At 43.6% G+C, this 14,254-nt stretch overlaps 1 protein-coding gene across 1 annotated transcript in view; it reads left to right on the top strand.

Moving 5' to 3' along the window:
* Positions 1–13,482, top strand: part of GATA6 (GATA binding protein 6) — a 137,799-nt gene extending 124,317 nt beyond the window's left edge. The window contains exon 7 of the mRNA XM_087869929.1: positions 9,958–13,482. Within this exon, the coding sequence (XP_087726055.1) occupies positions 9,958–9,960 (3 nt within the window). The 3' untranslated portion in view covers positions 9,961–13,482. The remainder of the gene's footprint in view (positions 1–9,957) is intronic.
* Positions 13,483–14,254: the final 772 nt, after the last annotated feature.

The following is a 14,254-nucleotide window of genomic DNA, read 5'->3' as shown; positions in this document are numbered from 1 at the left end:
TAGTAGCCAATATAATTCATATGACCCATTTCATGTACGCAGACTGGCAAATAAGGTCACATTTCATCTGCTTTTGAAATTAATGCCTCCTCTACTCCCCACATGCCTAGATTAACAGGAAGTCCCCCCGCCAAGCCCCTGTCTCCCCCTCATGTGGGAGTCATCTACACAGTCATGCTTGTACCTGTCACCTTATGCTGGACACAGTACCCAGGGGACCGTTCAGGCTGGAAGAACCACCTTGCTGAGTTCCAAGAACACTTCACTGATGCTGGTTTTGTTCCAAAGACAAGCTGTGTCTAGGTTTCTGTTTTGGGTCCCTGCTGCAGGCCCATAGTTACTCTTCGGAGGGTGAAAAGATTCAACTCCCGTCAGACCTGCCCTTCCCTTGGCGAGAACAGAGCTACCCCACCCCCAACACACACGCAGACTCCCACCACAAACTGGCCTGCTCCCAGCATTCTGCTTTTGAAATCCACTATTTTCACTGCCAGTTTCCTGGGTGCTAGTCAGCTTGAGAGGGGTGGCCGGGACAGGCTCCAGCCTCCGCTACCGCGTGGGCCCCGAGTGGCCACTACTCTGAGGTCATTAACTTGTTCCCTTCCAGAGCCAGGAACAGCCTTGCCCAGGAGACACGTTCTTACTTCCACTTTTAGAGCCACAGGAAGCAAATTTCTGGAAGATTTCCAATACCTTTTGTCCCTCATTTCACCCTCAGGCGTTCAGAAATGTTGAGATCTAGTTTCATAACACCCTGCTACACATTCAAAATCTTTGTTTTAATAATTTAAAAAGTAGATATTTGTGTTCCTTGTTTTTGGGGTATGTGTGTGTGTGTGTGTGTGTGTGTGTGTGTGTGTGTGTGCATGTTTAATCTTGTGAAGCTGAAGCTCTGGCACCCCACACTCTGGCTGCATATGGTGAAAAGATGGTGTGTGTGTGTGTGTGTGTATGAGCCTGAGTGTACCCGCTTCTGTAAGAGAGGCAGGGAGAGGCTGCCACGGGGATCCGTGCAGACCCAGGCTCCCAGCGGACGGGAGCAAGGGGAAGGGGGTTAGTGGACGCGCAGGGGTGCCATCCACACAGACAGGGAGCTCAGCAAGAGAGTCTCACTGGGGAGAGAGGTGAGTCCGTGTGGCGTCGTAGTGAAGAACGTGGGCTCTGGAGCCAGACTGAAGAGCAGGGTTCAGAAACCTGTCCTGCTGGGCGCCTGGCTGGTTCAGCTGGTTAAGCGACCGCCTTCAGCTCAGGTCATGATCCTGGAGTCCCAGGATCGAGTCCGCATCGGGCTCCCTGCTCAGCAGGGAGCCTGCTTCTCCCTCTGACCCTCCTCCCTCTCGTGCTCTCTCTCTCTCTCTCTCTCTCTCTCTCTCAAATAAATAAAATCTTAAAAAAAAAAAAACTTGTCCTGCTGATGAAGCCGAGTGACCTCAGTTTCTTTACATGTAGAAAGGGTGTGGTGGTGGTGGTGGTGACGAGGACGATAGATCAAAGGAGAAACAGCATAAAGGTGTTAACTGTTGTCATCATTTGCCCCATATATGCAAAGATACAATGTTTTATTTTTTTTTCTGAAACAGTTTCTACCTTCTATGATTGTGTGAATTGAATATTCCCAAGAGTATAAAGAACCGGAAGTAGTGGTTTAGGCTACATGGCGGTGTTTTCTCGCGCTAATGCTGGCGAGCTGGCTCTGGCTTTCCGGGGTCTGGGTGGCTGATGGGGGTGAGGTGGGGAGTGTACAATGACCCCGATCGTGGGGAGGGCAGGAGGATGAAAGGGAGCCACAGAGGCATCCCTCAGAGGGAAAGTGGGGCGTGGAGAGGGAGGAAGAAAGACCTGCCTCAGGGAGAAGGTTCGAGAAGAGAGAAATTGAAAGAATTTCAGCACTTGGCTCTATGATGAGTGACACAACACATCTTCCTGCAGGTCCTCGAGAAACCATCAAGAACACGGACGTTATTTCCGCAGGCCTGAGTGAGGTCTGAGGGGTTTTTGTTTTTTGTTTTGTTTTGTTTTCAAAACAGGCCCTATTATAGTTCAGGTACCCATGTAAAGAACTTTGAGACGCTAAGTAAATTCTGTCCATGTTCCCCTTGCCTTTATGTATGTTTCTCTTCTAAAATAAGAGATTAATTTAGCAAGAACCCCCCCCCCCCGCCGCCATCTTGCCACATTCTAAAGATATGCAGGGTTTCTGCTTGGTTTTATCTTCCACTAGTTTACCTGTGATGTAAGCGCAGCTCCCATTTCGTTTGCACATACGGATGAGGCTCTTCCTGGCAGTCTGATAGTCGTGCATTTTGGGTAACAGTTCCTTGGGCACTCTGGAGTAGCTGCTCTCTGGCTCTGATGACTTTAGTTCTTTCAACCTTGTCTAGAACATTCTGGACATTTAATATCTCCCATTAGTATACTTCCAAACCGAATCTGGGAGGCAAAGTTTCCCTAAAAACTCCATTTAGTCTCTTTTGACTTTCATCTTCAATCAGATCTTTTGCACCGTGATCAAAAGGGGTCCTACAGGCTTGCAGCCGAACTTCCCCAACCTCTTACCCCTGTGTTTGAAGCTTCCTGGCAGGCCTTTTTGCTGCCCAATTTCTGGTTTACACCTGTCCTTCAAACTCTGTGTCTTCTTATTCCTCTTTCTCAATCTTTACATTAAAAAAAATACACACATATATATATATTCCCCCTAAACTAGAGCTGTTTTTTGTTTTATTTTTAACAGTTAGTGGTTATATGGATTTTTTTTTAAAGAAACTTTTTTAAAATTAATGGCAGATACTTTTCTTGGGTTTCTAGTAATGTTTTAGCAATAACCTGGCTTTCTCAATTAATTTCCCTTTATGTGATTCTTTTATGATTTCCCCCCCTCGATGTACTGCTTGTGGGTTGGTCACACTTCCCCTTTTAAAGTTGGGTAACTGCATGATGGATTTTTCGAGTTTCCTTCCAGAATGTGGAACTAAATTGTGTTGTAACAGCTATTACGGACTGATTCCTATGAAAACACTTAATTGCCGAGGTCTGATCTAGCCCTCAAAGCCATGACCGCGATGGTTCCTTTGTTTGTGAATTCTAGGGAGCAGTTCTTCACTGGATCCCCAGACTCCGCCTCCCCTTGTGTGATTAAATGAGGTATGCCATTTTCTTGCTCTGCTTAATCTTGTGTTTTTTTCACTTTCAAGTACCATTTTTAGTTCATCTCACAGATTTTTGACTTAAAATAAAGCCCCGTAGCAACAGAGTCATGATTTAACTGTGAAATTTCTGCCTAGAGTAACCCGGCTGTACTTTCTTAGCCCCGCAAGAATTTTCCAGGGTTGCTGTTGATTTTGTGCCCCACATACAGTGTCTTCTGGGCAACATGGTCCATCCTCTCCCACGTTGGTCTCTGGGTAGAGCCTAGTGCATTGCTCACTTTTTTCTCCTGAGGATTGCTTTGTAAAGGGCCGAATCCTCCACTTCTATTTTGTATGTTTCTTTCTTTTTTTTAAAAGAGTTTATTTATTTATTTGTCAGAGAGAGAGAGCACAAGCAAGGGGAGCGGCAGGCAGAGGGAGAAGCAGACTCCCCACTGAGCAGGGAGCCTGATGAGAGGCTCGATCCGAGGACGCTGGGATCATGACCTGAGCCGAAGGCAGCCGCTTAACCGACTGAGCCCCCCAGGCGCCCTATTTTGTGTGTTTCCAAGCAGAAGGTGCTGTGTTTGCTTCGCTTTCCCAAGCCCCACCCAGTCAGTTGTCGACTGAGGTGCTTCGATTACTTTCTTTTCCTTTTTTCCCCTCAACGTCAAGCTAAAATTCACGTTCATTCCCATTGATCAGATTTACCCTAATATTTACTTTGAAAGGACCTGGTCAGCTTTCTAGCTAGAAGGCTCATGCCAGTTTGGTTTAGGTTGGGCCTGTCCTGCCTTTAGAAGTTTTAATTATCCTAAAGGTAACTTTTATTAGTTGGGTAATTACCAGAGACTTACCAAGATAGACGTTTATCTCGCTTTTAAGTAAACAGTATCTAGGGCTGGTAACGTGGCTCCATTATCATCAGGGACCCGAGCTCCTTGATTCTTGGGTCACGGTCCTCAGCGTGTGGCTTTCACACTGAGGCCTGAGTCGGCTTCTCTAAAATCTCAGCCGTCCCATTACATGTCAGTGACCAGCAGGAGTAGGAAAGACACAGGAATAGGGTAGGCTCCCTTCTGTTAAGGACATTTTCTAAGTTACACGTACCATTTCCTCTTAAAATCTATTGACCAAAACTTAGTCAGATGGATATACCTCTGTGGCAACGGGTGCTAAGAAATAGAGCTTTTATTTTAGGCAGCCATGTGCCCCGCTAACATTTGGAAATTGTTGCTGAGCAAGAAGGGAAGATTAGGTATTGGAGATCAATTAGAAATCCTTGATATATACCAGAATTCCAAAGGAATTCCCAACTCCCTCCGTTTATAATGTCTTCTAAGCATCCAAGTTTTGGGAATATTTTATTTTATTTTTATTTTATTTTATTTTTATTTTATTTTATTTATTTCCTAGCTTCATTGAGATATAATTGACATCTAGTATTATGTAAGCTTAAGGGGTATTATGTATTGATCTGATACACTTTATACTGTGAAATGACTACCACGATAGTGTTAGCACCTCCATCACACCACATACTTAGTATTTTTTCTTCTTTTTGTGGTGAAAACATTTAAGATTTACTCTCTTAGCAACTTTCAAGCATATAATACGGTATTATTAATTATAATTGCCATGCTATACATTAGATCCTAAGAATTTACTCATCCTGTAACTGGAAGTTTATACCCTTTGACCAACATCTCCCCATTTCTCACACTCCCCACCCCTCCCTGGTAACAACAACACTCTGCTTCTATTTCTATGAGTTTGGCATTTTTAAATTCTGCATATAAGTGACATTTTACAGTATTTGTCTTTTTGTGTCTGACTTATTTCACCTAGCATTATGCCCTTAAGGTCCATCCATGTTGTTGCAAAGGCAGGATTTCCTTCCTTCTCATGGCCGAATGATATTCCATTATCTCTCTCTCTCTATCTCTCTCTCTCTCTATCTATCACCTCACATCTTCCTTTTTCATTCACCTGTGCACAGACACGTAGGTTGTTTCCCTGTCTTGGCTATTGTGAATAATTCTTCAGTGAACATGGGAGTGCAGATATTCTTCAAGATCCTGTCTTTATCTCCTTCGGATACATACCCAGAAGTGGGATTACTGGTTGGGAACTATTTAATTCAACAGTCTTGCCTTTGGGAACATAATTCTCTTAGCGAGGAACTTACCTGTTTTCCCATTGGCTCTCTCCCACCCCGCACAGAACTAGGAGTCACGCCATCTTGGTTCAGGCACTGAAAGTCGCACTTTTCTAGTAAACTGGAGGCTCACGAGTTTGTGAAAAGATTCTACTTTTGATGGTGTCAAAGGCTAAAGTCTCACTGCTAAATATTTTATTTCATGTGAGTCACACATTTCTAAGTTTTGGATCTCCAGTTCACTTCTGTTTACCACAACTTTCTCCTAAATCCTCTGCTCATGGGTGGGGAAGTTTTGCTCATTCTTCTGCCTTTCCCTCCCATTTGCTCCTGGCAGATCTTCATGTTTACATTCATTTCACATACAGACATTTCTTTTTTCCTGAAATGTGCATGCTTTACTTTTCACCAGGCTTTTAACATCTTTCCTGGTGTCTACCTTCCTCTGGGTGGAGTGTCTCTTTCTCTGGGTTTTGGCATCAGTTTGCGCTTCTTTGTACTTACTAAGGAAGTAACTATAGGGCAGAAAATGTCAGGTAAAAGTTTACACGATACCTAAAAGACCAACTAGCTGTCTCATACCAGCTACGCTTATTCAAGACCCATTGTGATTTCGAGCCCTGATTGCCTCCCCTAGTAGAAGATGTTTTGATTACATGTAGTGCTGTTCTGCTATTTTGTTATAAATGAAAACATCATCTGGCAGCTACATACTATTTTGATGTGTATGCTCAAAATCCCCCCAACTTTGTGAATTTCAAAGCTATCTGAAACTAAAGCCAACAAGAATATTAACCTTAATTTTAACCATGTGTCTTAGAATTAGAAATTAAAAAGAAATTTCCATGATGACTAAGTCGGTAATAAATATTACAAGATTTATCCCAAAGGATGCTTCATACGCTTCATTAATTCCTCTTGCTCGGTGCCACCACCATGCCCTGGGCCCAGGCTTTTCATTCATTCCTTCTCCTTCGCTCCGTGTACGCAGTCATTTGCAAGCATCTTTCCTTTCTCTGCAGAGTCTCTTGGATTTGTCCCCAGGTCTCAGTTTCAGTGCCACCTCTCGGAGCCAAGCCCCTATCAAGTCCCATAGAAATTACTCCAGCAGCCTCTTCACTGGTCTCTTCCCTCTCAGTTTACCCCACATGCTACTGCCAGGCTCGTCATTGCTCTCATCGTCTCTTGCCCCTGATGAAGACCCTACACTGTTGCCTTATTTCTGATCACTTCAGATCTGGACTCCTTAGCTTGTTAACAGTGAGTCTTGCTCCCTAAGTCGTATTTTTCCATTTTCTCCCACACAGCAACCCCCTACATGTGCCCCGCTTCAGCAAGCCGGTTTTCTTCACGTCCTCGTCTCTTTTATCCACGTTTCCATCTTCACATCTTTGCCTACGCTCTGCCCTCCCTGGAGAACCTCCTCTCCTCTGCTCCCCCAGTCCACATGATGCTTTTCCTTCAGTACCCCGAAGGCTGCCCATTCCCACCCCATTCTACAGTGATCTGTCCTTTACATGTAATATTTCTGACTATGGTCTGCATTTATCAAATTACTGCCAATGAATCGAAGGTTGCTTTAAGGTTGTTATGTATTTGTCTTACTTGTATATCTCTTCTCTCCTCAACTAGTCTATTTTATCTGCTTTTTGTTCCTAGATGGGTCTAGCTGGATGTAATTTGGTATTTAATTTTATTAAGTCCACAAAATCAGAACCACCTAAGACACAACACATTTATTTCACAATGTTTTGCTGTAATGTCCTCCTACTTGTTCTTGGATTGGGGTTAGGGTTTGAATCTTTTCATTTTATTCCTAAAGTTCTACATTGTTTTTCAGTATACCTTCATTTCTTATCTTTATGGCCTTGTAATTTCCATACTTAAGTGAAACAGTTATGAGATGCAGATCACAGACTAAGCCCAAGGGGGATGATATTAAAGGAAAGGAACGTAGAAAGTAAAAATGTCCTTCCTGAGATCTGTGGCTTACCCTCACTGGATTTAATTCACAAAACATTTGAATATCTTCAAATACACTCCTTTAGAACAAAGGATAGCTATCTGTTTGAATTTGTTCCCACCCTGGCTGAGCTATTTATAATTGATTGGTGTAGTCTGTTTCCCATGATACTGGATAAAATATCCTGTATCTTAAGATCCATGATAAGACGTTGTGTGTAACCAAACAAGAGTAGTTAGGGTCAGTCTAAGATAAGCTGAAAGGAAGAAACTACCAGGAAAAACGAGTTACCGTAAAACCGTGGCTTTCAAAATCTATTTGTCTCAGCAAGAAACTAGGCCTTGAAATCCAGAGGCTCAAGTTAGCTGTTGAAGACTGGAAGTTTGGGCTGGTGTGATGGCGAGAATTGAGGCCCAAATATGGTAGTCCTAAGAGGGAATGCTAAAAACACGAAGGTACATGCTGAGGGGACTAAGGACTGTTTGGGCAGAGTTTCATGTTCATCTGCTCTGATAGGGCCAGCAACCACATTGCTTTTTGGTCTCACTTGTCTGCTGAGGTTGACCATTTGTCAGTGCTGTGAACCCCAAGTGCCTAACCGGTGATGAGCAAACTCACTCATGTGGAAGATGACTTGAAGTCATGGCGCTCTCTGCAGAACATACGACCGTGCAGCAGAGGCTCGCCGGTCCTAATCTTCTTCCCAGCCTTCCTTGTGGTTAAGCGGGAGCTCTATGATTAGTTTTGGTCCATGGAATTCGGGTAAAAGTGATGTCTTCCACCTCTGGGCCTGGCCCCCAACCCCTGAGGAGATCCTTGGCTTGCTCTTTCTCTTTGCATGCTGACGAGTGAGATGAAGAAAATCCAGCGGAGGCCTTGAAGGTCGAGTACGGTAGAGCCACAAGACGGAAGGAACCTGGGTCCTAGAATCATTGTGTAGATTGCCGCCCACGTAACATCTTTATTAAATAGTGAAATGAATGCAAAACCTACTTTGTTTAATTTAAATCCCTGAGGGTGTGGTGTTGTTTGTTAACATTATTAGCTTGACTAATATAAATAATGATGTCTTTAATTTAATCTCAAGATAGAATAGTTTTACTTAAAAAAAATTACCTGTTTAAGAAAAATTTCCTAAAGCTACCAGATGTAATTCTGTTTAACAAAAAGTTGATGAGTAACTACCCATGTGCAAATAATAATAATATTTATGTAGTATACTAGGAGTAACATGCTGGACAAGGCAGAATATTTTACTGGGGAAGGCAGATAAAAAGATCTACACGTGAATGAACAGTATGCTTATGAGTTCTACGAAGAAAATAAAACACAGCAAAAACCTGAAAGAGAGTGACTGGGTGACCAGGGAGCTTCTCTCTTTTAGGTGACACTTAAGTTGAGACTTGGGTAGAGGGAAGGCACCAGCCATGTGGCTGTCTGGGGAACAGCTGTGTGCACAGAAGGTACATTCAAAATCCCTGGGGCAGGAACAAACTCAGTGTGCAAGGCAGTGGAAGACGCGTGTGACAGAAGCTTCATGAGCAAGGACCGGGTGATAGTGCCAGGTCGTGCATGGCCTTTTGATCTGGGTTAAAGGTTTGTACTTTATTCAAAGATCACTAACGGGTTTTAAACAAGGGGCCTGGTTTGTGTTTTATTAAAAATCACTGGGTGCAATTTGGAGAACGGGCTTTAGAGAGAAAACAGGGAGGCCAATCAGGCTGGGAAGCAGTAGTCCCAGCAAGAGATGGTGGTGGCTTAAACTAGGATAGAATTGGATGTATTTGGGATTGAGATGAAAGAATGATTTTTCTGATGGATTGAACACAAGGAGTTGGGGAAAAGAGGAATAAAGATTTATTAGAGAATTAACAAATATTGATTTAACGCTGGCTATGTGCCAGGCACTCTTCTAGGCTTGGGGGACAGAGTAGTGAATAAAACAGGTCAAGTCCCTGCTCTTCTAAACCTTACACTCTTTTTTTTTTTTTAAGATTTTTTAAATTAATTTTTGAGAGAGAGCAAGAGCGCACACAAGCCAGGGAGAGGGGCAGAGGGAGAAGCAGACTCCCCGCTCAGCAGGGAGCCTGATGGAGAATTCAATCCCAGGACCCTGGGATCATGGCCTGAGCTGAAGGCAGACGCTTAACCAGCTGAGCCATGCAGGTGCCCCCAAACCTTACGCCATAGTGGAGAGAAACAGATGGTAATAAACAGCGTATGTCAGGTGGGGATAGTGAAAGAAAGCAAAGCATTGTGAGGGGATAAAGAGTGACACGGATGGCCAGTTTAGATAAGATAATCAGGGGAATCCTCCTTGATTGGATGATATTTGAGCAAAGAAGTGAGGAAGTAAACCATGGGGTATCTGAGGCAAGGGTGCTCCAGGAAGAGGGAACAGTGAGTGCAGAGGCTTTGGGGTGGAAACACACGTGGCATGTTGGAGGGGCAGCGGTAGGCACTGTGGTGGGAGGGGAGTGAACAGAGAGGAAGTGGGAGGAGACGAGGTCATAGAGAGGTAGGTGGGTGGGCAAATCACAGGCTAAGATTAGGACTGAGATCCAGTTTTGAGATGGAAAGCCATTGGAGAATTTTGAATAGAGGAACAGAAGTAGGGAGACCAGCTAGTCTTGGCGCGATATGATGCTTTTATTTTAGCCACTGGTTGGATGTTGATGCCATTATTCTTTTTTTTTTTTTTTTTTTTTTAGTAGTCTCCATGCCCAGTGTGGAGCCCAATGCGGGGCTTGAGCTCATGACCCTGAAATCAAGACCTGAGCTGAGATCAAGAGTTGGACATTTAACCGACTGAACCACCTGGGTGCCCCAATGTTGGATGCCATTATTGAGAAGGGGCAGACAGAAGAAGAAATATGGGAGCAGAAATCAAAGTTCTATTCAGGACAGATTAAATCTGAAATGCCTATTAGACACACAATTAAAGATATCAAGTAGATAGGTGGATATTTGAGTCTAGAACTCAGGAGAGGGGTCAGGACCAGAGGTAGAAATGTGGAGTTGTGAGCCTCGGCATGGGGTTCAATGTCTTAGGACTAGACGGAATCACCCAGAATGAGAAAAGAGCCAAGGTGTGGCTCTGGGGCTCTCTTCCTTGCAGAAAGTAGCCCAGAGGGGAAGGAGATTGAGAAGGAGTGGCCTCTGAGGTTGGATGAGAATCAGAAGAGTTAGTATTACAGAAGCCAAGATAAGAAAGTGTTTCAGACGAGAGGGTTCAACTGTGTCAAGTGCTGCCGAGAGTCAAGAAAGAGGAAGACAGAAAAGTGGCCCTTGGATTTGACAATGTGAAGTCACTGGTGACTTTGCCAGGTGGGAGCAAGTTCAGGAGATATGGTGCACACAGGACAATGAACAATTCTTAAGAGAAATTTTGCAAGAAGGAAAACACAGAAATGTGACAGTAACTGGAGGGATATGCAATTTCTATGGGTCAAACTCTCCTTTTCCTCAGTTGATGTGATCTCTCGAAGATGCTAGGAGAAGGCATCGCCTTACACTGTGTTCGACCAATTTGTACAGGACTGATGGCTTCATGTGTTGTTTCTTTCATATATATTTGCATTTTAAAAGGAGGAACTTTCCATTTTATGTAGTAGATAGTCTAACATATGTTGGGTACCTAGAGCAGATGAATTTTCTAGCTAGGACTATCTCTGGACTCGTGTGTGTGTGTGTGTGTGTGTACGCATTGTCTCCAAATCTGGTGAGCTGGAAATCTTCCTGACAATCTGTTAGGCATCAGAGATTTTTATCTCCAGATGGGTGCCCCATTTTTCTTTTTGATAACCTCTTACTAATGAAGAGCCAGGGATGGGAGTTCCATTTACAAATGGTGAATCATTAGAAACAGATTTGTAGGTGGAGAAGGCTTGTCCAGCAGCAAAGCCTCACTTCTGAGGCATGCCATCAGTTCTTTGCACAAATGGGCCCTGCAAGCAGATCCATGGGAGGGGATACAACTCATTACACATGTGCTCTCCCACACCGCTGCTCTAACCACAAGCCTTCATCGGAAAGCCTGAGGCCAAGAGGACAAGCGCTCCATTTAGAGATCACCTTCCAAGTTCCTGCCCCTCCTCTCTTCTTTCCCTCCTTCCTTTATGGCAGTCTGGGAGATTGAACATTTCTTATTCCTTTTTTTTTTTTTTAAGATTCTATTTATTTATGGGGGAGAGAGCGTGAGTACAAGTTTGGGGGAGGGGCAGAGGGAGAGGGAGAAGCAGACTCCCTGCTGAGCGTGGAGCCAAAGCAGGACTCACCCGAGGACCCTGAGATCATGAGCTGAGCCGAAGGCAGGTGCCCTGAGACTGAACATTTCTTTGCATTGCAGCTTGTAGTTGCTAAGCTCTGGCCTGCTCTTTCCTCTCCCTTGGCCTGCCTCTGAGCTTCTTTCCAGCTTGGCCCTTGGCCTTGAGATAGCTCTCAGAGCGTTGTGCTCTTGGTTCTCTGGCCAGTCTGCCAGTGGATGTGCTCCTGCGGGGACGGGGTACTTTTCTGTAACTCAGAGAGTGGAGACACCTCAGGACCTCCAAGCCTTTAGAACCGTGGTGGAAGGCAGGCCGGGCCAGTGTACTTTGGACAGGAAAGAAGAGGCACATTCTAGAATCATCATGAGAGTCTACCTTCCCAAGTCCTAGCCCCTCATCCCTATGACATTTTGATGGATTATTTCATTCTGCTCGGTTTCCTCCTCCTAAACGCCCATGACCTGGTCTTGCTCCCTTGTCCCTTCCCATTTGACATCCAGGAGGGTGGGTCTGAACTTCAGCCATGCATGTCCTCCCTTTGTGATTTTTTTGGCTATATGTATGTGCCACCAATGCTATATTTACCTAAATTTTTCTTTAAATCAATTCATCATTTTACTTAAGGATGTATTTCTTTTTTCAGAGAGGGAGAGAGAGAGCACATGCAAGAGGGGGGAAGGGGCACGGGGAGAGAGAATCTAAAGCAGACTCCACCCCCAGCACGGACCTCGACATGGGGTCTCAGGATGCTGAGATCATGACCTGAGCCAAAGTCAAGAGTCAGGAGCTTGGGGCGCTTGGGTGGCATAGCAGTTAAGCGTCTGCCTTCGGCTCAGGGCGTGATCCTGGAGTTATGGGATCGAGCCCCACATCAGTCTCCCCTGCTATGAGCCTGCTTCTTCCTCTCCCACTCCCCCTGCTTGTTTGTGTTCCCTCTCTCGCTGGCTGTCTTTATCTCTGTCAAATAAATAAATAAAATCTTAAAAAAAAAAAAAGTCAGGAGCTTAACTGATGGAGCCACCCAGGTGCCCCTTAAATGTTTTTTTTTTAATAAAAAAATTTTGTTGCTGCACAAATAGAAATTCAAGGTGAATAAAAAATAAATACAAATGAAGCACCAGTTTGAATTCTAGTTGTATGCTTGTTTGCCAAGGGCTAGCAGCTTGCTTTCCCTTTTTTCTTAGAAAGGAGATTATCAAATATTACAGTTATTAAAGATACAGCAGCACCAAACTGAGACTTTCTACTTGACACAGTCTGAAGCATTGAAAGAGAAGAGCTGTTTGCAGAGTGCTGTGAATGTACTAGAAGCCACCAACTTGTACACTTTAAAATGGTTACAATAGTCTGTGTTACGTGAATTTTACTTCCATTAAAAAAAAAAAACCAGAAGTGAAAAAGATTCATTTTTGATCCAGTGACTTAATATCCTATTATAGTACTATAGTCCCTGATTTTGGTGAAACACTGCACCAGGACAGATGGAAGGCTGAGACCCTCGTGGTTCGGGGTCCGAGTAGCTCCGCTGTCTGGGGAGCGCAGCTCGGGAGTCCGTAGTAGTTTTAAACTGTGTCAGTGCCTTCACGTGAATTTCTTGACTAATGGGAAGTCATGCATGGAGCAATACTCTTCTAAAGCCCCAACTGGTTTCCTTCCCACTTCTGAAACTTACAGTACGTTTGAACTCGAACTTAAATTTCTTTATCTGTGAAGTAGAGATCATACTACCCATCTTACGGTGTCGTTTTGGGGATTACCTGAGAAAATCACAAAGCACCTAGCAAAATTCCTGTATGACCAAGTGTTCCTTCTTCTCCCAACTCCCCATTCAGCTGAAGAATAGTAGGGAGGCAAATTCATATGGATGCTTTATGAGAAATTCGATGCTGATGTGTTAATGATTTGCTAGAAATTCTTATAATCCAGAAATGGAGTAATTGAGAGAGTCTGGAAAATAGTCACTCTTAAGTATTTAGCCAGTGCCAAAAAAAAAAAAAAAAAAAAAAAGACTTCTGATTGCATTTTGAGAATCACTGTTGAAATACATCTCATCATTTGCATTAAGAAGTGTTAAATCCTTATTTGTATTCTTATTGAGTTTCTATAGAATTCTCTTTAGAGTACAGTTTTATATGTTGGGACTTTGCCAATCTGGTTTAATTAATTAAGCTTCAAGTAAATCCAGAGCATATTAAGAACATTTATGGGATTTCCTTATGAAATATCATCACTTCTGGTTCACCCGCATTTTGCTGTTTTTGGTCATCATTATTTGTATTGTTGTGTTTGGCCGCAATCCTGGAAATACAATTTACTTTATGCTAAAACCATGTCTAAGGAAAAACTTTGACTCCACTGTGGAGTGAAATATGGTTACCCTCCCTTGCATTGTGTTCTCGGTGTTGGCTCTACATCAAACCAGCCATGATGTATTCTTCCAAACATTAGACCGGAGTGTGGGAGGTAGGGAACTTTCGGATGCCACAAACACAGTTTAAAAAGCATTTCAGAACCAGTCTTCTCTAAGATGAAAGATACAACTAAATTCTCCAATCTTTTTAACCAAAAAAAAAAAAAAAGTTAAAAAAAATAAAGCCCTAGCAGGGTAAAAGAAAAAAAAAGAAAAGAAAAGAGAACCGTCAACAGGCTTGTCATGGCATTTGGAAGGATGAGCAAGGTCTCGCTTGCATGCTTGAGGCACAGCTGGGCTCTCGGAGCAGCTAAAACATGTGGAGCGGTTTAT

This window comes from Ursus americanus, chromosome 19, assembly GCF_024610735.1.
Source record: "Ursus americanus isolate L20-20 chromosome 19, mUrsAme1.1.p, whole genome shotgun sequence".
NCBI lineage: Eukaryota > Metazoa > Chordata > Mammalia > Carnivora > Ursidae > Ursus > Ursus americanus.
This window is presented reverse-complemented; position numbering and strand designations above follow the sequence as displayed.